The 24,942-nt window shown below is 42.9% G+C and overlaps 1 protein-coding gene across 1 annotated transcript in view; it reads right to left on the bottom strand.

The window, feature by feature from the left end:
* The window catches only part of sacm1lb (SAC1 like phosphatidylinositide phosphatase b), a 32,871-nt gene extending 13,618 nt beyond the window's left edge, over window positions 1-19,253 (bottom strand). The window contains exons 1-7 of the mRNA XM_030724692.1: window positions 19,180-19,253; window positions 18,696-18,793; window positions 10,667-10,741; window positions 10,411-10,538; window positions 5,537-5,686; window positions 2,913-2,972; window positions 75-108 (exon numbers count right to left, since the gene is read on the bottom strand). Of these exons, the coding sequence (XP_030580552.1) occupies window positions 75-108; window positions 2,913-2,972; window positions 5,537-5,686; window positions 10,411-10,538; window positions 10,667-10,741; window positions 18,696-18,793; window positions 19,180-19,208 (574 nt within the window). The 5' untranslated portion in view covers window positions 19,209-19,253. The remainder of the gene's footprint in view (window positions 1-74; window positions 109-2,912; window positions 2,973-5,536; window positions 5,687-10,410; window positions 10,539-10,666; window positions 10,742-18,695; window positions 18,794-19,179) is intronic.
* Between the last annotated feature and the right edge of the window lie 5,689 nt (window positions 19,254-24,942).

Below are 24,942 nucleotides of genomic sequence, written 5' to 3'. Positions count from 1 at the left end.
ACATCTGCTCCAGTGGTAATAAAATCTAAAAATAATCAACCACTCACTCTCTGCAATGGTAACATAAAGGATACAGCCATGGACGACAGGATACACAAACATGTGCAACTGTAATGAGAACAGTGGCAAACGTTATCATCCTTCTATGCACAGCAGAAGAACACTGGAATAAACCTGTTTGCTCCAGTCCACACCGTCTGCACACACACATGCTGCTGCTGAGGCGCCGTGCTGCAGCGTGAGCAGCTGAATATAAAACACTGGATGGGAGCAAAGCCCAGCTTTAATCTAAGCAGGTCTGCTGCAGCATAGGACTACATGGGGACTGCAGCCGCAGTTTTAGAGGTGAGATACAAATGAGGCCATCTCAAGTCTAAGGGCCTTAGTGCGCGTTCTGAGCTAAGAACTCACATGCTGCCAAATGCAGCTCTCTGATTGGTCAGATCTGTTTATTTGCTTGCAAAAATCGTAAAAATCAAACTTGATTTGAAAAAATAAATGCTGGAAAATCGTCCTGTGAAAAGACGCGGTCGTGTGAACGGCTGCATTAGGAACAGGTGAGACTGAAAAATACTTTTCCTCAGTTATTGCTCCAGTCGTAACTCATATAATTAATCAGTGTTTTAATAAAAACAAGTTTCTGTCCGCTTGGAAAGTATCAAAATACCTCTATTAAAAAATTTAAAAATGACATTTACTGAAACAAATTGTCGACCCATTAGTTTACTGCCAATTCTGAGTAAAATAATGGAAAAAATTATACATGAACAGATTAACACTTTAAAAACAACGACCTCTTCACAAATTATCAACATACTTACAGAGAAAAATATTCCACTGCAACTGCTCTAACTCAAATAACAGATGACTGTTATGGGAAATGGAAAATAATGATATAAATGGGGTTGTGTTGCTTGACTTCTCTGCAGCCTTTGACATTATTGATCATGAGATTTTGTTGAAGAAACTTAAATCTTATGGCTCTGTAGAATCAGCATTACAGTTTATGAGGACTTATCTTAGTGACTGGAGACAGCTGGTCTATTATAACGGCTGCTATTCAGACAGTAAGACTGTAAAACATGGAGTGCCACAAGGCAGTTGTCTTGGCCCAACTCTATATACCATATTTACAAATGACTCACCATCAGTGCTAAGTAAAGCTGGTGTCTCAATGTTTGCTGATGACACTACAGTATATCTAGCAGCAAAGTCTATTAGTGAGATTAAAACTGACCTTGAATGAGAGACTGAATGTATAGTTGACTGTAACAAACTCATTTTAAATGTTTCTAAAACAATGAGTGTTGTCATTGGAACAAATCATTCTCTAAGAGCCGAACCTCAACTGGATCTCCACATAAAGGATGTATCTGTTAAACAAGTGGCAGAGGTGAAGCTCTTATAGCCAGTAAACTCTATTCTTCTAAAATGGGTCGTAGTTTGTTATTAAAAGATGTTCAGAATATCTAACTAAACAAACAATCCCAGTTGTCATTCAAACTCTTGTATTGTCTCATTTAGATTATTGCTCTGTTGTTTGGTCTAATACATCATTAAGCGATATTAAAAAAATTACAGCTGGTGCAAAATAAGGCAGCACGTGTGGCTCTAAAATGTGGCACTAAGACAAATGTTGCTGAAATGCATAATCAGCTTTCCTGGTTATGGGTGAAGGATAGAGGGTCGTATGCACTGACAAAAATAACATAATTACAGTAAAAAGTCCATCTATGTTTTACCATAAGCTACAATTTAGTAAAGATACCCATGATTGCTCTACAAGGCACGCGGTTGAACTGTTTCACTCTGCCAAAATGTAAAACTAGGTTAAGCCGGCGTACAGTGACGTTTAGAGCAATGCACGGATGGAATTCACTACACAAAACATTAAACAAAGTACTGCAGAAGCAACTGAAAATATACTATAAAATAAATAAGGTATAATACTTTTTATCTAAGCGAAATCTAAACTCCCTATCTTAAACTAAAGAAATAAGAAATGTGTTATTTGAATACTGCATCTGTAATGATTTTTATTTTTTTTTGTTTGTTTTTGTTATTAATGTAATTTGTCTTTTTATGTAAACTGACCCCAGGAAGAATAGCTGATGCAGCATGCTGCTGACGCTGATGGGGATCTCAATAAATATAAATAAACATAAACTTTTAACACACAAAACATTCGCACGAAGTTTACGTCCGGTGTGCGAAGGCTCACCTTTCAGATGATGACCTCGTCCACTGACGCTGGAGAGAGGTCATTTCTAAGTTTTCATGCCACAAGCTCTGTGGTTACTTTGCCTGTGTGTTTACAATTGTTCCCCTGCTAAATAATGAAATATTTAATGAGCACACATCTGCACTGATGCCTCTAGCAGCAGTTAAATGAGTCAGTAAGCGAGGCAGTGTCATACATGCACATAACCATAACAGAAGCACCCTTTTTTGGGTAGATGAGACAAGGCTTTGGCTCATTCTGCTTCCCTTTTGTCTGCCACACTTTCCTCAGTCCATCAGTGGTTGATGTTTTTCTCATAGGAGCTCCTTCTTGTTGGATGGTTCTGATTATTGCAGCCTTGCCTCTCTCTCTCCCAGGTGTGTGCACCTTGGGTTGAATTCCTGAAGTTTTCTTCCTCGTTGACAGTGAAACATGTAGAAGCTGTGGAGCCTTCTAGACTGAAGGGATTTTTTCCACCATACAATTTATTTTTCTCATTTTCCTGTTTTTTCTTCGATGAAACTAAACTACTGATTTTGGTGAATTAGTCACTTTTTGTATCTCACTGGCAGTTTTTGTCTCTATTTTTAAAAGTCATTTTCATTTTTAGGCTTCATAAACCCGATCACCTCTTTTCTCCTTGTTTTAACTGTTTTGACTGGAATTTACTAACTAAACAATTTGATCTTACCTCTGGCTGTGCTGTGAATTCTCTCAACAAGTGGCCATTCCAGACAAAGCGCTGATCTGCCTGAAACACGGACAGTTACACAAAGATAAAACAGGCCAGAGCCCGGAGAGCAGTCTGTGAGTCCCTTCTGCAGTGTACATAAGCCCAACAGATTTATTGACAAAAGCTGCTACTATTAAGTTAGAGGATGTACAGTCCTGTGCAAAGGCCCCCCTCATTTCTTTATATTTTGCTAGAAAAATGGGAAATAGATGCAGGGGTTTACTGAAAGGTGCAAAGATAAATGAAAATGCAGCATATGAGGCAAAAACAGAGTTTGTACAGTTCTAACAAGCTTTAAAGTCAGTATTTGGTGTGACCTCCTTCATTCTTCAGCACAGCCTGAACCCTCTGAGCAGTCTTCAGGAACGGTTCTCCAGCTTCCTGAAGGACAGTCAAAGCTCTTCTTTGGATGTTTCTGCCTTTGGTTCTGTTGTCTGTCAGGATGATCCCACACAGGAACGCTGAGCTCTGAGAGGCCGATCCATCACTGATACTGTTTCATTGTGTGTTTTTGCTGATCTCCTCGTTCACACTGACGACCATTTGAACCCAAAACTTGTGGATTCATCCCTCCGTCAGACCTGCTGATGATCAGTCCAGTTCTTGTCTAATGTGACTCATGCCTCAGCCTTTCCTCCCTGTTTCCCTTCCTTGAGAATGGCTTCCTGACAGCTGCACATCCACTGGGACCATCTCTGAGAAGGTGTCAGTGAACAGTAGCTGGATCAGCTGAAGAGCCAGATGCATCTCTCAGGTCCTGTGTCAGGTCTTTGTTGGACTGTTTCCTATCACTAACAGGATGTCCACCAGAAAACTTACTAATCTGCAACTTCTTTTTTTTTTAACATCTTTTAATGCTGCAGCAGTGTTAATTTTGTTGATGAAATATTTTCGTCATAGTTTTCGTCAACGCCCCTTTTTTTCATGACGATAACGAGACAATAACTAAATAAAAACTACCTAACATGATAAAAACGATGACGAAATTAATTGACACTTTCAACGAATGAAAACGAGACAAAAATGCTTGGCGGGGACGAAATCCAATCAGAACTGATTTAATTTTGTGACAGGGCGGACAAGTTAGGAAAACATCCAATCAAACGCACAGTTGCACAAATTTGCTCTAAACCCGGGAAGACCAAACTAGCCTGTGATTGGTCGTTCCTTCCGATAGAACTAAGTGATGTAACAAATGTCAGCAGGGAGAAAGAGAAGAGCTGATGTATGGACACATTTGTCCTTTGATACTTTGACAAACAAAACGATGTGTAAACCATGTGGGGCGACTATCTCGGGTAAAAACACGACAAATCTTAAACATCTGCAAGCCAGTCACCCAGATCTCCATGCAAAGGTCAGCATTTTAATGTCATGCAGGGTAAAGTGTTTTTCCCAGTTTGTGTTCAGAGAAAATCTCCACACCGCGGTGGATTAGCCTTTATAATCTTAGTCCTGAACACTGCCCTGTACCTTTCAGAGCGTCCTGCTGTAAAACGCTCCGATTATCTCAGTAAGGTGGTGTTAATGATCGGGTGTGTGGGAAGCAGGTGAAACGCTGATGTTAATATTATTAATAATATTACATAATTTTTAATAAATGTTTAATATTGTGTAACTGTGTATAATGACTAATTCAAGGGAAGTGAAGAAAAAACATTTACATTTTACATCCTTTATATTTTAGTCAACTAAAGCGACTGTAGATTTAGTCGACTATGTTCTTACAATAATTTCGTCAACTAAAACTAAAACTATTCAGATACTAAATTATGACTAAAACTAAATCAAAATTTGCTGTCAAAATTAACACAGGTGCTGCACTTGATTAATCCATGTGAGCGAGGAGTTCTTTGCAAAGACCTATTATTTTGCAAAAATATTTTATGCTGTCAATCTTTGGCATTTTCCTAGATTCAACAAAAGAAACTGGAACAAATGATGTGCTTTTGTGACAGGCTGCTGGTAATAAAGTGCCTAAAGAGACAATTTAAGTTGGTTCTTTGCTAAGATGTCTGTCATATAGACAACACTGATTTATCCCTGTAAGTACTTCTTTATGCTCGAATAATTCATCGGTGTTTAGTGGCTGAACAAACAAAACATTCCTCTGAAAATGGTCAGGTACAAAGACCAGACTGACAAAAATATCAGCCAATGTCTAAAGAAAACCTGGAGAACTACTGCTCAAGACCAGTTTAAAAAAATAAAGCACAGAGAGGTCTGCCTCTCTCATGGCAGCACAGCCTAATTTACTTTGTGTTCATGATGAAAATCAGACATATACACTCTTCCTTGCTCTTACGCTTTCTCCTCTCGCTCACATGGATTAATCAAGGGCAACATCAGAAGAAGCTGCAGCAGCTGCAGCTGTTGCATTACTAGAAAATTAAACAAGTTGCAGGCCTTAATAAGGTTTGCGGTGGTCACCCTGTTAGCGATAACTGGTGCATGCAGAAATAGTGACTAGAGTACAACTAAACAAAACCTAAACTCTAAACTGTTATTCCAGCTCGACATGTAACACACAGTCTTCCAGCCCTCGAAAAGTAGAAAAACAGATAACATTATAAATGTGGTACCCTCTCCAGAAGGCTCATCTCTTGAAACTCTGGGCTGGTGTTTGCCAGGCGTTGCAGAGTGTGGGTCAGATCATAGTCTGTGGCAAAGTAGAAACCATCTGTATGAAGCACGTTGCTGATCATGGACAGGAAGGTCTTGTTGTCTTGCATCTGCAACAAGAAATCAATCCATCAGCAAAGCCAGAGACAAAACTGAGCTGAAACACCAAAACTTTACTTAATCAGCTGGGAGAAGCAATGCTGTCATCTTCTGCTTGGGTGATCATACATTTCAAGTAATGGACTTTTGAACATGAGTACAAAGTAGCAGCCCAGAAAATAAGAACATATGAGATAAAGCACCACTGCCTAGCATTCCAAATTACACTGAATCGTGTAGCAGTGTTATTGATTCGCATTTGCAGAAGAAAGAAAAAAAATTTTTAAATCAGATCCATCGCAGCCGTCTGAAGGGATGCTACTGTCACGGTTGGTCAAATGAGCAAAAACATCTTTTTTGCACAAATGTTACATTGTTCACTTTTATGAAAACTTGTTTCAGCTCTGTGCTAAAAGAATTCACACGAGTGTGGCGCAATCCTCTTTTGGGGTTCACTGTGCTCACTCGAGCGTTTCCAAACTACTGTAAAATAAGAAGGAGCTAAATGTGTGAATCTCCACACTAGCAAAAGCGTGGTCGCAGACAGGAATCGATAAAGTCATCCCAGGCAAGTCTTTATGCAGCTAGGAAATGAGGAAATGAGTCCGACTTATTGCCGGCAATATGGACCAAGCTCTTGCTGGAGTTGTACAGGGATTGAATGGCCCACAACAACGTGCCAGACACCCCATACTCCTGCAGGACCTCCCACATGATACCCTGAAGGACGCGGTTGAATGCCTTCTCCAAGTCCACAAAGCACACGTAGACTGGACAAACTCCCACGCACACTTGAATATCCTTGAGAGGATGAAGAGCTCGTCTAGCGTTCTGCGACCAGGATGAAAACCACATTGTTCCTCTTGAACTGGAGGTTCAACTTACGGATGGACCCTCCTTTCCAGCACCCTGGCATAGACGTTACCAGGGAGGCTGAAAAGTGTGATCCCCTGATAGTTGGAGCACACCCTCTGGTCTCCCCTCTTAAAGATGGGGACCACCATCCCTGTCTGCAATCCAGTGGCACCACCCCAGACCTCCACGCGACGTTGCAGAGGTGTGTCAACAAAGACAGCACTACAACATCCAGAGCCTTCAGGAACTCAGGGTGAATCTCATCCACCCCAGGGGCCCTGCCACCAAGGAGTTGTTTAACCAATTCAGTGACCTCACCCCCAGTGATGGGCAAGTCACCAACCCCCCCATCCCCAGACTCTGCTTCCACTACAGAAGGCGTGTCAGTGGGATTCAGGAGGTCCTCGAAGTATTCCTTCCACTACCTGACTATAGCCTCAGTTGAAGTCAGCAGCGCCCCACCCACACTATAGAACGTGTGAGTAGAGCACCGTTTTCCCCTCCTGAATCAACTGACGGAATTGCTTCAAGGCCGTCTGAAAGTCTTCTTCCATAACCTCACCGAACTCCTCCCACACCCCAGTTTTTGCTTCAGCCACTGCCCGAGCTGAGTTCCGCTTGGCCTGCCAATACCTGTCAGCTTCCTCCAGAGTCCCACAGACTAACCAAGCCCGATAGGACAACTTCAGCTTGATGGCTCCCTTCATCTCCGGTAACCACCATCTGGTTCAGGGATTACCACCACGACAGGCACCAACCACCTTGCAGCCACAGCTCTGAGCAGCAGCCTCAACAATGGAGGTGTGGAACATGGTCCATTCGGACTCATTAGCCTCCCTTAGAATGCTGTTCTGCTGGAGGTGGGAGTTGAACATCTCCTGGACTGGGGCCTCTGCCAGGCATTCCCACCACACCCTCACTATACGTTTAGGTGCACTGGGTCTGTCCAGCATTTTCCCCCGCCACCTTCGGCCACTCACCACCAGGTGGTGATCAGTTGACAGCTCAGTTCTTCTCTTCACTCCAGAACATATGGCTGCACATCTGATGATACGATTACAAAATTGATCATCGACCTGCAACCTAGGGTGTCCTGGTGCCACGTGTACTTATGGACATCCTTATGTTTGAACATAGTGTTCATTATGGACAAACTGTGGTTTGCACAGAAGTCCAATAACAAAACACCATTGTGGGTTCAGATCGAGCAGGCCTTTCCTCCTAATCACACCCCTCCAGGTCTCGCTGTCATTGACCACGTGAGTGTTGAAGTCTCCCAGCAGGACGATGGAGTTACCGGATGGAGCACCCTCAAGCACTGCGCCCAGTGACTCCAAGAAGGGTGGATACTCTGAACTGTCATTAGGAGCATAAGGGCAAACAATAGTTAGGACCTGTTCCCCAGCCTGAAGGTACAGGGAAGCAACCCTCTCGTCTACTGGTGAAAACGCCACCATACAGGAAGCAAGCCAAAGGGATACAAGAAAACCCACCCCAGCTCGACGCCTCTCACTGAGGATAACTCCAGACTGGAACAGGATCTAGCCCCTCTCCAAGAGACTGATTCGAGAGCCCAGGTCATGCGTTGAGGTGAGCCTGACTATTTCTAGCCGGTATCCCTCAACCTCACGCACTAGCTCAGGCTCCTAACCCATCAGAGAGGTGACATTCCATGTCCCAATAGCCAGGCTAGATAGCCAGGGATCGGTCCTCAAGTGCCTCCGCCCTTGGCTACCACCTGACACACATTGCACCTGACCCCTACAATGCCTCCTGCAGGTGGTGGGCCTACAGGAGGGTGGGCCCATGTTTTCTCTTCAGGTTGCACCTCGCCGGGCACCACAGGCTAATGCCTGGCCACCAGACGCTCTCCCTCAATCTCGCTCCTCAGGCCTGGCTCCAGGGTGGGGTCCCGGTAACCCTATTCCTGACAGGGTAAAAAGTTCCCTTGGTGACTCTTCCCTAGGGGTCTTTGGAATTGCTCTTTGTCTGGACCCTCATCCACGACCAATTTGCCATGGGAGACCCTACCAGAGGGACAAGCCCCAAGACAACATAGCTCCTGGGATCAGTGGGACACTCAAACCACTCCACCACAATAAGGTGGTGATTCACAGAGGGGTGGATCTCATTTTTTAACTAAAATTCTAAAATAATTTTTTTTTTTAGTTTTTAAAACCCAGTAAAATACATTTCTAGTGTTTGTGATTTAGTAATTTATGAAGGAGAATTACAGCATTGGGTGGTATCTACTGTATCAGCACATGGAAAATTTGGGGTGGATGAGGTATGCGCCCTGCTGAGTGCCCTTCTAGATTTACATTTTCATCTTCAGTTTCTATCATCGGCAGTTTGTTCCTGTGAAGTTAAAGTGTAATCATTCGATTGTTTTAAACATGCCAAACAGATTCCAGATTTATCCAAGCTAAAATGACTCTTTTCGCCTCTCTTGTTCAATAAACATCATGTTCCATACACATTAACTCCACCAGAAGGGAGGCTCTTTATTTACTTGCTGCCATAGTCAATCCTGGTATCAGATCTCAACTGATGATGGCTTTCTTTCACTACTCATTAACTTAGGTACACATACTCTGAGATGATTGAACCAACTCTGATTCTTGGAAGTGGAGACTCAGAGTAACCCATCTCAGAGTTAATCAACACTGTTTTGTTGAACCTGCTTCCTGGAATAGGTCCAGTTATGCCCAGTATATAGCTTACCACGTCCTACCACAGATACAAGAGACCAAACCACTGTATACATAATTTTAATAAAGGCATATTTACTCAGGATGCTGGACATTTCTCAAGGACTGCATTCCTGTTGGAAAGTATGACCAAAAATTCATATTACTGTATTTTTTTTCAGATTTTGGTGGTTTCACAGTATAGCAAGCTATTATTATAATTACTAATATTATTTCTATGTATGTGGGCTTATATATGTGCTTACTGTGGCTCATTGTTCTGTCAGGTGTATATACAATATTCAATCATTTAAGTGTCATTATATAAAAGAAATAAAAAAAAAAGAGATACAGATTCTGTCATGATGAAAAACACCCATTAGCTTTGAGTACCACATTATACTTGCCTCACCTGGCTCACCATTGCTATTGTTTGGAGGAGCTGCCTGAGCCCCAGCCACAATGGCAGTTCAGCACAAAGGCAACACACCCAAAAGTTTTATTTTAGTTTGGGAATAATAACAGTCTTCCGCTTATCCTGTTCAGGGTCGCGGGGGGGCTGAAGCCTATCCCAGCTGTCATAGGGCGAGAGGCAGGGTACACCTGTACAGGTCGCCAGCCTGTCACAGGGCTAACACAAAGAGACAGACAACCTTTCACACACACATTCACACCTATGGGCAATTTAAAGTTTCCAATTAACTTAACCCCAGTAAGTGCATGTCTTTGGACTGTGGGAGGAAACCGGAGTACCTGGGAGAAACCCACACAGACACAGGGAGAACAAGCAAACTCCACACAAAGAGAGAGGGAGGCCTGGGCCAAGGTGGAATCGAACCCAGACCTTCCAGTACTGCTAACCACCACGCCACCGTGCTGCCACAACAGTTGTCTTGTATGTATGTAAATTAAAAATCAATAGCTGACATCTGGAGAAACTCATAACTCTCACTCTCACACACACACACACACACACACACACACACACACACACACAGACAGCATGAGTCACATGATTATAAATGTGTGTGCGAACAGTGCTCAGTTAATACCAATCCCCCCAAAGTCACCCCAAGATCAGATCCTGCAATGCTCAGAGAAACTGCAAAGAACTGAAGAGCGCCGTATCAGACTGTACAGGCCTCAGTTAGCATGTTGAATGTTATCAGAAGACATGCAGGAGACACTACCTGGTTGTCTGTCAGGTGTAGTACTGTCTTTTTATAGGAGATTATGTCAAAGTCCAGAGCCTTCCAAACAGCATGGCCCAGCAAATCTCCCACTTTCTTCTTCTTTGTTATGACAACCAGGTACATGCCTACAAAAAAAAAAAAAGTAATGAGAATGCACAGTAGAGCAAAAATAGATTATCCCACATGTTAACTTGTCGTGTGCAATATTTCTCAGAGATAAAACATGACCTACCTGTATAGATACTGAACTTACCTGCCACCAACCGTATAGTTCCCATCAGTCCACATATTGGCCTGGTCTCAGCTGATGCAGGGATGTCCCTTCTCACTGAGAATCAAGACAGGGATACAACAGTGGTTATTACTGTCACAGGATAAACAGCTGTGAGGAGGGTATCAATTACTGTTTCATTATCTACTCCCCAAACTTATCACAGCTTATCAGAGAATAAATATATGCCTTTAGTGAAGTTTGACAACATTTTTTCCTGCACACAGAAAATTTCAGCACACTCACAAAAAAGCCAAAAATAAACAGCAGCAAAAAGATAACACATGACGAGAAAATATGATTTAACCCCCCAAATGTCTTTAACATTTGAACACATATGGCCAAAAGAATAAGGCTAAACTTGCCTTGGTGCAAATTAAAACATATTAGTTTAACATAATACACAACAGTAATTCTATGTCAGATCCTCAGTATCACAGAACTATAATAATGATATCTCTATTAACATACAGTCAGCATTTTTGCCAGCTTTAGAGCTCAAAGCCAGTGTTAAGGATCAAACGCTTAAAGCACACACACCTCATGGACCCTGTTTAAAGGCTGTTTCAGTTAGGGATATCTGAGGAGCTGCTAGTTGGGCATATATACTTATTGGTCTCAATCGTCTGGACAAGAGTTCACACTCACTGGCACACTCGTATGTTAGTGTGAGCTCTTAGCAGGGGGATACATCACCGTGGTTTAATCAGAATGAGCCCTGGGGTGGGTGACATTTTGACCTTCATAGTTCAGGATTTTGGGGGGCTTGGGAGTATCCAGTCCTGCAATAGACTATATTTCCCAAAAGAGATGTTTTGGTTAAAAAAGTAATGCAAGGCAGCCATAACCAAAGCTGGTAAAATTACCTAAATGCTAAAGAAAAGTGCTTTAATGTTTCCTTTCTTACCCAATTTAGCATGGGATACAGCAGTAAAACATAAGAGCTAAACCACATACATGAACCTCCATCCATACATTTTCTTCTGCTTACGTGGGGCCAGGTCATGGGGGCAGCAGTGCAAGCAGGGAAACCCAGACCGCCTTCTCCCCAACCACGTCCTACAGCTTACCCAGAGGGGCACTGAGGCATTCCCAGGCCTTCAGCCGGTAGGACTTATTTGGAACGCCTCACCAAGGAGGTACCCTAGTGAGCTGTCCAAACAACCACAACTGGCTTCTTTTGATGTGGAGGTGTAGAGGGCCTACTTTGAACCCCTCTCAAATGACTTCACCCCATCACAAAGGGAGAGGCGGGCCACCCTTCAGAGGCCTCTTTCCCACCAACAGGGTTCCGGAGCCCATGCCGTAATTTGAACCGTTAGGCGGGTTTTCCACCACGGAAGCACTCGGTGCTCGGCCGAAAAATGGGTTCAATTGCGGCCCCGCAAACTAGCTGGTCTCGAACCACGAAAGCGTGACGAAAGCAGTAGAAGGGCGTGACTCTGCCATCTCAACATCAAGTTTTCTACCATATTACGTGTGTATTACATGAGAAAAGTGAAGCGATTTTCACGGCTGTGAATTAGGTTGGGCTCTAAGGCTGAACTTGCTGCTTTGTATCAGTTCATATCACAGATAAAAGGACACAAAGTGCGTACTTGTCGTCTTGCTCTAATCGCTGTCTGTGTTTCCCTCTGTGCTGCACACAGATGCTGCAGTAGTTTGGTTTGGACCCTGAAACGTATTTGCAGCACAGAAAGGAGAGCGTGTTCTCCCACGTTTGTGCGCTTCGTGTCCAGACGAGGACCCGCCCACGCTCATACATAAAGGAGCAGTTCACAGAAACGCGGTGGGAACGCGGGCCCGTTCTTAAGCGTTTCGCCAGTTCATTGGGAACAGCACGGGCACTGGCACGTGAACCGGTTCCTCGGCGATGGGAAAGTAGCATATTTGAACCGTTAGGCAGGTTTTCCACCGCCGAAGCACTTGGTGCTCGGCCCCGCAAACTAGCTGGTCTCAAACCACGAACTCGTGACGAAAGCAGCAGATGGGCGTGACTTAGGCATCTCTAGAAAGTTTGACCGCCGACACTGTCCGCCATTGTACCCACACAACTTATGCGCAAGATGAATCAGCATTGGTCGGAAGCCGAAACAAATGCATTGCTTGCGATTTGGTCCTCACGGGAGATACAGGACAAATTGGAAAGCTCCCAAAGAAAAGCGAAGGTTTACAACGAGATTCAAGCAGAGCTTTTGTCAGCGGGTTTCAACCAAACATCGGAGCAAATAGTAAACAAATTTAAAAAAAACTTAACAGGGACTACAGGGACCACAAAAAAGAACTCTCTAAAAGCGGCGCTGGACCCAGCAGAGGTAGAAATGCTGGACATTTTGATGTGCTGGATTCTGTGTTAGGACATAGACCGGCAAATCAGCTGACCGGGGCTCTAAACTCTACAACCTCTGTGCACGAGCTAACGAGCGATGCGGCCAAGGACACATCAGATACCTCAGATACACATACGTCATTGATCAGTTCGCAAAGTGCAGTGGGACTGAGGGCCTGTTCATAAGCGTTTCGCCGGTTCCTTGGGATCGGCACGAGAACTTGCTCCAGCTCCAGAACCTCGGCGGTGGGAAAGTAGCAAGAGGAAACCCATTTCTGCCGCTTGTAACCACAACCTTGTTCTTTCTGTCTCTTCATCGTCTTCCACCTCTGTTTCACACTGAACGTGAACAGGACAGTCACGAGATCACGCGTGCACAGTGTGAATGACACTGGCCGTGCCCGGTGGTAGATTGCAAATGGTGGAGAAACAATACTCATCGCAGTGATATAGCCAGAGGAAAAAAAATCTGAGTGTGGTATCTGCAACGGGGCAGAGTGCGCGGGTGCGTGCCCATTTGCTAACTGTTCCAATAGTAAACGGGTAAAATTTTTAGCCCTGCACAGTGCCGGGTGATCAACCACTGGCTAGAACCTTGCTGAGGTCATGTGATCAGGATCTGCTGGCTTTGCATCATACAAGTCTGAAAACTAAAGCAGACAGAGGTTTTGCAACAGTGGCTCCCCAACTCTGGAGCTCTCTCCCTTAGAGCTTGAGAGCTCTGGATTTGGTGGTGTTTTTAAAAAAAAAACAGCTAACATCTCACCTTTTTAGACTTGCATTGGGTAGTTTTTTTCCTCCTCTTTTGCTCTGCTGTTATGTTGTAAAGCACTTATATTTATATTTGTCTTGAGAGGTGCTATATAAATACAGTTTTACTTTACTTACATTCAGCTCTCTCTTCACCCCAATGGACCAGTACATCATACACATCACTTCAGCCGCAGCCCAATCCATCTGTCTCCCATTCCCCTCTTCCCCCACTTGTGAACAAGACCCCGAGATACTTAAACTCCTCCACCTGGGGCAGCAACTTGTCCCTGACCCGGAGTGGGAACTCCACACTTTTCCGGCTGAGGACCATGGCCTCAGACTTGGAGGTGCCACCACCTCATGAAGCCAACAGGGCCTTATTGTCCACAAAAAGCAGAGATGAGATTCTGAGGCCACCAAGGCAGAAGCCTTCCACCACATGGCTACGCCTAGAAAGTCTGTCCATAAAAGTTATGAACACAATCAGTGACAAAGGGCATCACTCTCAGCCCAAGTACTGTTCCAAATCAAAGTACGCATAAAGGCAAGTTTGCTCAAATACCCTGATGTGTTCTATCGAGTCTGCATCGGTGGTGATTTGTGTGGACTTGGTGCAGCCAAGTATCCCAGAATGCATTTCGAACAAAACTCAAACCCAACAATGGCGTAACAGATTGGCTAAAACTATGAGTAAATTTTTAAATATTACTGCTTCTGTGACACAAAACAAACTTTTACTTTTGTTTTCAGGTGAGAATGTAGATGTGTAAACATCAAATATCTGCTCAGTTATCAAATTATTGCTTGATTGCAAAGATGCAAACGGTTTTGGAGACGTCCATTCTGCTGCTCTAACAGCACTCGCCGGCCGGACAAGGCTCGCTATACGCGGGGGGGGAACGCCTGACTCACGGCACATCGTTTTCAAAACTCCCGCTCGCTTTTGTTGCTGAGTGGAAGTTAAACACAGATAGAATTCACATAGATGATCTCTAGTGGCTGATGTTTGGTTATTTCAGTGTTTCATCTGTTCCTGAGCAAATCGATAAAACTGATATTAAAAATATTTTACTCAGGAAGGAACACGAGAGCCTTTTCACCAGGAACGGGAACTTTGCAGCGGCATGTTGATGCTGTTCATGGAGATCATGAAGACTGATGACAAGCCTGCTCCAGAAATGATCAAATTATATGTTTTAAAATCTTAATATTTATTTGACAGTATTCTAAACATCTGTGTGTTGTAAGTGGTGGAAGTGTTCTGGAATAAAAATAACATAATTTAAACATCTGACCTGTTTTTGTTCAGTAAGCAGCAGAGCTGTGTATACATGTATAATGTTTTTAATTCAGAGATGAAGTTTTGAAAACCAAGCAGTCAGTAAATTTAAGCTGGAAGGTGGTAGAAACCCTGGAGCTGTGACGTCAGCTCTGGATGGTACGTCAGTGCGTCGCTGATACCTGTTAATGTTTGTACAGGTATGTTTCTGTTACCTGTCAGAAACAAGCTCTCATGGATGATGTTTGCTGAGCGCCACCATTTCAGTGATGTTAGCTAACGAGTGAAGTTCAATAGGAGCAGCTACGATGGCTCCTATTTGTTTCCTCACATTAATATCAGCGTTCATTCTGAATAATAAACCTCTGCATGAACTGAATCATCTGGAAACTTTTCAAATCTTTTTTTAAATCTTTTTGATTTCATTTGAACCCTGATTTGAACTTTTGGACAGAGGCCATTTTTATTTATTTGCACATTATATTTTCATTTAAAAATAAAAATTCATTCACTTTAATATCGAGGGCTCGGAGCCATAGGGGCATAAGTGACATTTCTCCAACTTTACAGGAGAGCCAAAATAAAAAAAAAAATGACCACAGTTTGCTCTCACTTTGTTACTGATTTTAGTTTTTTAAGCATGTTTTTTTTTACAAATTGATGACACAATGCTTAATGAACAATATTGTCTTTGTCGTAAATGCACTTACACCCTTCTGGCACCAACTTCTTGTGTGCATTCAGATTTAAGCCTTTTGGGTTTTGTTGAATAACTATTTCTATTAATATTTTTTACTTCTGTAATTTTGACAGTAGGTAGAGCACATCAAGAGCTTTCATTTGATTATATATATATATATATATATATATATATATATATATATATATATATATCAATTTTGACCAGAAAGTCACTTACGCCCCCATGGCTCCAAGCCCTCGATATGCATTGTTTATTTGATATTTATTGTGAAGTCACATTGATGTTAAAATACACTGGATTAGTTTCAAACTCGTATTTTTATGGGTCATTAATTTAATTGTGAGAAGAGACAACAAGGTGATGTTAACAGGCGGGCAGGCTTGAACAGGTGAGGTTAGACTGAAATAATATGATCAAAAAAAAATAATTGACAGATTAGCTGACTACCAGAATAATGTTTAGTTGCAGGCCTAGGTGGCACTGAGAAAAAGACAGGAGGTGGAGGTTGGTGTGAAGCTTTTCGCTGGGAGTGAGCAGAATGGACAGGATTAGAAATCAGAGGGACGGCTGAGCTGAGCGGTTTGGAAGTGGTTGGTTGAAGTTAGAGAGACCAGGCTGAGATGGTTTGGACATGTGCAGAGGAGGGACAGTAGATCTACTGGACAAAGGACGTTGCAGATGGAGCTGCCAGGCAGGGGGGAAGGTTGGAAGAAGGCCATGCAGAGGGTGAGATGATCCATGTTACTCATGGAGGGTTAGAAGTCTCGGCCGGGCGTTTCAGGTCAGCGCCTGCGTTTGTGGACAGATACTAAAATCCACGAGTTAGCAAATCTAATTTTGCTCTCATTAGTTTCATGTGCTTGGTGCATCTGTGTACAGCATACTGAATTAAATAAATGTTGTTTAACTAGGAAAGAGAAATCATTATTATGACTTCATACATAAAGCAGTGAAAGTCTGATGCTCTGTGAAGTGGATGCTATAAACAGTCAGCTCCAACATGAATACTTTTAGAAATTTTGTACAATGCTGATTCCATTAAAATTTAAAAATCATAAGTTTTCTCTATAACTGCAGCATTGAAACAAGCAATCCTGGACCGAGAAGAGCTGACGGGCTAACCTGGCCTCCCTGTTAATGCTGGGTAATTTTCTTCGTTGTTTGGAGTGTGATGTGCAGTGTTCATAATGCCCTGTGCCACAGTTAAGCAGCATTTAAAGTGCGATTCATTATAGAAGAACACGATTACTGGTTTCAAATGCCTTTGTTTACAGTTTATGACATTGTCCATTAAACAGGCATAAAACTTAATTTGATATGAGTGTTTTTAGTTTTACACTAGTCTCATTTTTTCTGTTTAGTCTAATAACTGCATACTTGTGAGTCAAACTGAATTTCTGTTATTACTGCGTCCCTTCTTATGCTTTGGCACCTCGAGACCTCACTTTGTCTCCACCCTCCAACCCCCAAACACCGAGCCTGCCCACCCGCTCCCCCCGCTCCCATCCTTGGTCCTCGCTTCAGCCTTTATCAGCCTTTGAGACAGCGAGTTTTCTTACACAAGTTAGCAACAGCGGCCCAGATAAAGGAGGATGGTTGAATGTAGCTAGCAGTCTCAGCCCACAGTGTTTCATTAAATTTGATATTGTAACAGTAAACAATACGGGACAAAATTGATCTATGTAATGTGGGTCTAGGCCAGGGCAACTCCAGGCCTCGAGAGCCCCTGTCCTGCAGGTTTTAGATGCGTCTCAGCTTCAGCACACCTGAGGCAAATATAGAAGTCATGAGCAGGACTCTGGAGAACCTGACTGCAGACTGAGGAGGTCATGGCAGTTCTATACTGCCATCATTGAGTCCATCCTCACCTCCTCCATCACTGTGTGGTACGCTGGAGCCACCACTAGGGACAAACAGAGACTACAGCGCGTTGTGCACTCTGCTGAGAAGGTGATTGGCTGTAACCTCCCATCTCTCCAGGACCTGTACACCTCCAGGACACTGGGGCGTGCAGGTCGGATCACAGCCGACCACTCTCACCCTGGGCACAGACTTTTTGACCCTCTCCCCTCAGGCAGGAGGCTACGGTCCATACGGACCAGAACCTCCCGCCATAAGAACAGTTTCTTCCCCTCTGCTGTTGGACTCATGAACAATTACCCTAAGACTGTTACCACCACCCTCCACAAACGCTGATGACCCTATGTCTATGCACCTGTCTGACTGCACTGATGTACATATTAGTGGAATATAGTCTACATTCTTTTATCTTTTAATTAGTCTCTGCACTGTATATTTGTAATTTTGTAATATTGTGCTATAGTTATAGCTCTAATATCTCTGTATATTTGCAATTTGTATACTTGTATATTGTCTTATAGTTTTTATACTTATTTTTTTTCTGTAAGCACGAAGTACCGCAGCAATTTCCTAATGCTGTGAACCTGTTCACCCATATGGCAATAAAAACCTTCTGATTCTGATTCTGATTCTGATTCAGCCATTTGATTCAGGTGTGCTGGATCAGGGACGCATCTAAAACCTGCAGGACACCGGCCCTCGAGGCCGGGAGTTGTCCACCCCTGGTCTAGGCAAAGCGTTAAAGTTATTAAGTTATTTCATAAAGTTAATTTGTTGTTCTAAACATCTTTATGGTGTTTTTTTTCCTTCACTTTTTGTCTCTCCAAAGATGTTTTTCCTCTCTTCTGCAGCCTCGATTGCAACTACAGTACAGCCAAATGAACAATTATGCAAATTAGGCGATGACGTCATATCGTGACCGCTGTTTTCAGCAGCAGAAAATTTCCCGTATTTTAAAACACAAAACTTGACAGGTGTGCTCTTGAACCTGAGCCCCACTCAGGCTCACCTCCACTGTACCTCCGTCATTCGGTTTTTATTACACAGCATCTCAGCCTTTGGCCTGGGGTTGGATGTATTTGCTCACCTGTTAGAGTCATCTCAGCTGACACCCTGTCAATAGCCAGAACGTCCACGGAGCCATCATCACAAGCCTCTATGTAAAACCTCTCCGGTGTGGTGCGCCTGGGACAAAACACAAGACCACGACATGAATCCGGAGCAGCAGAGCTCAGGCTGCCGGTATCCCAAAACAAGACACATCTAATGCCCTCAGCTCTCGCTGAAATAACGATTATATCCATATTTAATTCCATCCAAATCTGACAATATGCTGCTTGATTAAATCCAACTTGATTCAAACTTATAACCGTCTTTAAAAACTTAGTGTAGAATAAAACGGACGTTAGCATCAGACGCTCGGTGAGCAGTAAGAAGCTAAGGTCCACAGAGTGTGACTGAAGCGGGTGCTGAGGCAGCTGCAGTCCTGATAAAGACCCGCACGCTCCTCCGGTCAGCCTGGACATTAGATAACGCTGTGTGGTGTTACTGTTTCATTCCGCAGCACTTACAGGCTCAAACTCTGAAAGGCGCTCGCCATTTTTCCTACCACAACCTCAGTGACGTGTCAACCAGCCGCCGTCAGCTGTGAGCGCATGCGCGTTTGTTCCACTAGCGGTGAGCTGGCCCCACACTACCCCTGCTGCAGGTAGAACAAAGCTCGCGTTTTTCATGTTCTCTAAGGTGTGACGTGAAACAAATGGGTTCTTGTACAGAGATATTTCACTGCTAAGTGGTCACACTGTCAGTAACAAAAAGCTGAATGGGAAGCGCCACACCTGAACTCCTGTAATTTAATGGAACAGGTCTGCGTGGGTGTCTGCGTGGGTTCTCTCCGGGTACTCCGGCTTCCTTCCACAGTCCAAAGACATGCAGTTAGTGGGGTTAGGTTAACTGGTGATGCATAGGTGTGAATGGCTGTCTGTCTCTGGGTTAGCCCTGCGACAGGCTGATTTCAGATCTGTGATGAATGTTTTTATACCAGAAAGACCAAAGATGTTTTCTTGGGAAGGACTGTGGGGAATCCAGCAGTATATTACCTGCAACTGTATGAGATATAAGTGTTCTGTGTTAAGAAGAGTGCAACATGGTCCAAGCTAAACAAACATGTGAAAGGGGTCTGGCTGTAAAATGATCTACTGTGGGGTAACCCGTTCCCTAGAGAACCAAATGTGGTTATGGCCACTAGCGGAACAAATCAGAGCCGGGCCGGGGCGGGGCAAATGACCGGGCCCTTTACACCCAAATAATAAAGCTCATCATAACATCATTTTATAACATACACATGCCCAGAACAGCGGGAATGTGTATGTTATGAAGTGCCACTCATGTTAGCTTAGTCCGTGAAAATGCTCCACCGAAGGCCTTTAAGGCCGTTTCACACCGGAGGCGTTGCGTAAAAACAACATGAAATTCCGAATGTTTCGGATGCGAACCTGTAACCTACACACACACCGGATGTGCTGCGTTTTTGCGACTAAATCGCCCTCATAAAACGCACTGTGAAAGAAAGGAAGCCGACATCCACCGATGATGTAATGAGGTTGTGATGTTTCTAAACAAGAGAAGGAAGAAACAGAGATTCTGGGTTCATCCAACACATTAGAAAGGCAGAGTTTCATGGTTTGATCCCGGAGCTGAAGCTGCATCACGGATGCTTTCGCGCACGTTTCACATCATCAGTGGGCAGTTGTTGTTGGCAGAGTTGGGATCACGTGTGAGGAGGCAGAGAATAATTTCAGAGAGCCGACTGACCCGGAGGAACATGTAGCTGTGTGTCTGAGGTAAAATAGTTTACTGTTCCCAGCTGTATATTCAGTACATCAGTGCGCAGTTTGAGCTATGAACTCACATGTTGCTAAATGCAGCGCTCTGATTTATTCGCAAAAACACAGCGTGAAAGGGCCTTTAAAGCCAGTCACGCAGTCCAACATCTTATTCAATATTTTACACCTACTACATCACTGAAGTCAGTCAGTTTTGAGCAACCATGACTCAGTCCTGACTGTGGCAGCCTTTAAAACCCCCGTGTAAAACATGAATGATGGGTGATGTATAGTGGGTTGTATACTGTGCACATTGAGCCATGCATATTGCGATATAATCAAGACAGGGCCCTCCTTCTCCACCTCGCCTCGGACGTGACAGAGGCCTGGCTACCTGAAATCTTATTCTCCTCTCCTCTCTCCCATCCGGGCCCCCGCTAGCCCCGGGCCGGGGGCGTGCCGCCCTCCCAGCCCCTCCAGAAGCTCCGCCCCTGTGCTGTGCGTCAGTGACGGATGGTTTGTGTGAATTTCAGACTTTCAATAATAGAGCCATCTCATTTTTTCTAAGTATGGGAATATTTTGATTTTGTGCCACCAAATAAGGTAAAATAATTTCAGCGTGTCCATCCATCCATTTCTTTCCAATTATATTGGAAACTTGTGCAGGTAGGACGAGCATGGAAAAAGAAAAATGTTGATGCTTAAACCACATCAATAGCCCCAAATATATATTGAGGTTACAGCTAATTAATCTCTCCGATCTCTGTCGCCAGGCGTTGGCATCGGAGCATTCCGGTTATTAATAAACTACTTTATGATCAACAAGACATGATGACACTAAGTCAGATTTAATTTAAAACATAAAATTATGCATCCACCTTTAAATTGGTGCCCAAATGTGCGATTAGCGGCCAGCGACGTTTAATGTGTCGAAAAGCAAACAGAGGAGCTCGAACTACGTCACTGGCCGAAGATGCAGTGATCACAGCACACCTATTCAGTGTTTATTCAAATATAATACTCATAGTGCCACATCATTCACGAGGTGCTTTTCTTTCTCCCTTTCTTACTTCCTGGTCACACCAGCTTCTTCTGTTCCGTGTGAAAGGATGTTCTCAAAGGCTGGGAAGCTGTCCCAGTGAAGCCCATCTACTGTGGAAAAATTATTCCTGAATAATAATAATAATAAAAAAAACCCGAGCTGCATAAGCACACATTTCCTGCACAGCAAGCACAATAACAAAGCAAATAACTGTACACCAAAAAAAGAGGGGGAAACGGATCAATCTCACCTACTGACTCATTATTATTGAACATCTTCCCTGTCCAGTATGTGATTTAGAATCAATGACAAACCAAACCATTTTCCAAATGTATTTATTTATTTTTTATCATTTCATAGATGGAATTACTCAGGCAGATGATTTTTACATATGGGATACAAAGAACAAATACATAAAACACAGTTGGATTGCAGGTCATTTGAGGAATTGTCCCAACATACGTTAGGAAGTATGGCAGGCCGTTTTAACATAAAATCCGTTTGTCTGACTATCCGTAATTACATTTTAGATATCTAAAACTGCATTTTGACTATCCAGAATGGTAATTTAAGATATCCGCAATTACATTCTGGCTAGTAATTATAATAATTCAAGATATCTTCAGTTACATTTTGACGAGTCAAAATTCCTTTCAAGATATCTCAAATTATGTCACCGGATTCGTCATTTGACGGGTCACACATCCCTAATTACAATTTAAGATATCTCAAACGTAATTATGACTAATCGAAATTACCTTTTAGATATCTGAATTTAACGATTGCGTGAAGGCCCCCTTGTGCTGTACTGAGCTGTCCAAACAATTGCCTGTGTAGAATTTCAGGTGGCTGCAATGGTGCTGGCCGTTATGGACAAAATTGTAATAAAATGCAACAATATAGAAAGAGCTCCTCAGTATGGGATATACGGAGAGCGCGAGAGTCGTGAACTTAAAGACTGCTTCAGAAATCTGCACAGAATCTCTGATTTTATGGCCCTTTTAACAAACTGCCTTATAAACATTCCGCCAAAATGCTCCGTAATTCAAGATATCTCAAACGTCATTCTGACTAGTCAGAATGACGTTTGAGATATCTTAAATAGAAAAGCCGTCTAATTCAAGACATGTGTAATTCATTTTGAGATATCTTAAAAGGCATTTTGACTAGTCAAAATTACAGTTCTAGATATCTCTAATTTAGTTTTGCCTAGTCATTATTTGCTTTCAAGATATCTAGAATTTAATTTGCACTAGTCAAAACTATTTATCGCCTATCTAAAAATACATTTAAGATATCTTGAAATATGGTGTCATTTAAGATATCTTTAATTAGAATTATGACTAGTCAGAATAAAAAACAAGATATCTTGAATTAACTTTATGACTAGTCATAATTTAATTGTAGATATCTGAAATGTGAGTTTCAGATAGTCAGTAATTCATTGAAGATATCTTGATTTGAAGCCGCCATACAAATGAATGTTAAATCTGACATCATTTCGACTAGTCGGAATGTAATTAGAGATATCTCAATTAGGTATTTTGACTAGTCAAAACATAATTAGAGATATCTCAATTTACTAATACGTCTAGTCATAAATCAATTTCAGATATCTGGAATGTAAGTGTGGGGAATCGGATTTTATGTTAAAACGGCCTGCCATATAGGAAGTGTTATACACGTGAAAGGTGCGTCACACCTGCAGGGCTCCATTTGGCTGTGCAACAACCACTGTGGCCAGCAGATGTCACCCAAGAGCACTGAATGAACCTTCGAGTAGCGAACCAATTGTTGACACAATGGTTCAAAAAGGTTCAGAGCTTCAGAAAGCCTCGTTTTGCCATCACTAATCAGCATTACCAAAATGTTTAATGAACGATCTGCTCCATGCTGCCACCATCTTGGAGCTCCAGCCTGTCAGACAGGATGTGGAAGATTCCAAACCTTTTATAGTAAGGGGGGATTTGGAGCTTACTGAGTGGGTAAGGAAGCAGAGGGGGAACTGACCACTCTTTTCTTGTCAAATAGACTTTTATACACTGCAAACAAACTGCTGTACTGTGGTCTTGTAGAAAAACTAAAGTGGTAAATGGAATGCTTTGCTTTGCTCTTAGGTGTATAGATCGCTAATTGTGAGAGTTAATTGGTATAATGCTTGAGTGGTTTATTCTGGGGAGGGGCTTAGGTTTTATAAGCCTGGGTTGGTGCTCCTGAGGGAAGGAAGGGTGGCATTCGGGGGCAAGAGTGTACCCTGTGAAAGGGTATTTTCTAAAGCAGGCTAAAATCATCTCAAACCAAAGAAACTGCCTGAAGCCCAGCTCTGTGGCAAAGCTGTTATTTCTAAATCAAAATGAATAAATCAAATGTCCCTAGTACAGTTACAAACCAAGTAACACAATCACACTCACATCACAACACTCTCCCCAGTGTTTTTCCACTTTCCCTCTTGACCCCACTATTGCATCACAAAGACAGACACCATATGAGTTAGCTCAGGATTTATTTATTGCATCACAAAAATCATTTATTCTGTTCAAAACTTCACGCACCAAAACCTCTCTGTGATTATAATCACCCTGCCCGTTTTACATTGACTGTCCACTTGATGGCGCAGTAGAGCAAATGAACAGTTAAAGGAAGTGCTTGGGTGGAGGTGGAGGGTGCATTATTGATTTTTATTCACGAATAGAAAGAATTGACAGTGTTGGGGCTCAGGTCATTCCTTCTTTTTGGAATAACCTCCCAGCCTTATAAAAGTCTCTAACAGAGGACTGAAGGAGCAGCGTGCACAGAAGCTGAGACTTGTACAGGATACAGGTGCTTCTGACTGTGCTGCTGTAACACTGGGTTTCCCACATTCAGCAGCTCGAATCACACAATGAAGCAGTCAGCTGATTTCAGAAAACGGGGCCTCCTTTGGCTTTTGTCACGTGATGTTCTCAAAAACGATACAGATCTCGACACAGGCTTCATTTGGACGCGCCCCCTTTTGCTTGGCACAGGCCTCGAGGCCTCAGTACAAGACCGTTGGTTCTTCTGAACAGTTTTAAGTTTGTTTTTGTATAGTTTTTGTGTCTTTTGTTGGTCATATCACCAGCCTGCCCTGCTTTGTTATCAGCACCCGTAAATAAATTGCACATCAGGCGAAGAAAATTCCTGCTTCAAAGTGTGCTTCCTCTGCCGCAGCTGTGGCATTACTACGCCAACTAAAGTCTAAAGTGCCAGTTGCCTTGAAATAATATTCACACTAGTGACTGACTCCCTTCCTTCCTTCCTTCCTTCCATCCATTCTATTCCACTTCGCCTATCACAGCTGTCATATCCATTTTTACTGATGCTTTTTAGGAAGAGTCCTCGCTGACTGTACTCCTATGACCAACTAAAAGCAAATTATAATTCATTTCACCTTGTGTTTGTTTCATATTAACTAACTTAGTGTTCTTTTTGTTTGTTTTCATTCCACT

This window comes from Archocentrus centrarchus, unplaced genomic scaffold (assembly GCF_007364275.1).
Source record: "Archocentrus centrarchus isolate MPI-CPG fArcCen1 unplaced genomic scaffold, fArcCen1 scaffold_40_ctg1, whole genome shotgun sequence".
Classification (NCBI taxonomy): domain Eukaryota; kingdom Metazoa; phylum Chordata; class Actinopteri; order Cichliformes; family Cichlidae; genus Archocentrus; species Archocentrus centrarchus.
This window is presented reverse-complemented; position numbering and strand designations above follow the sequence as displayed.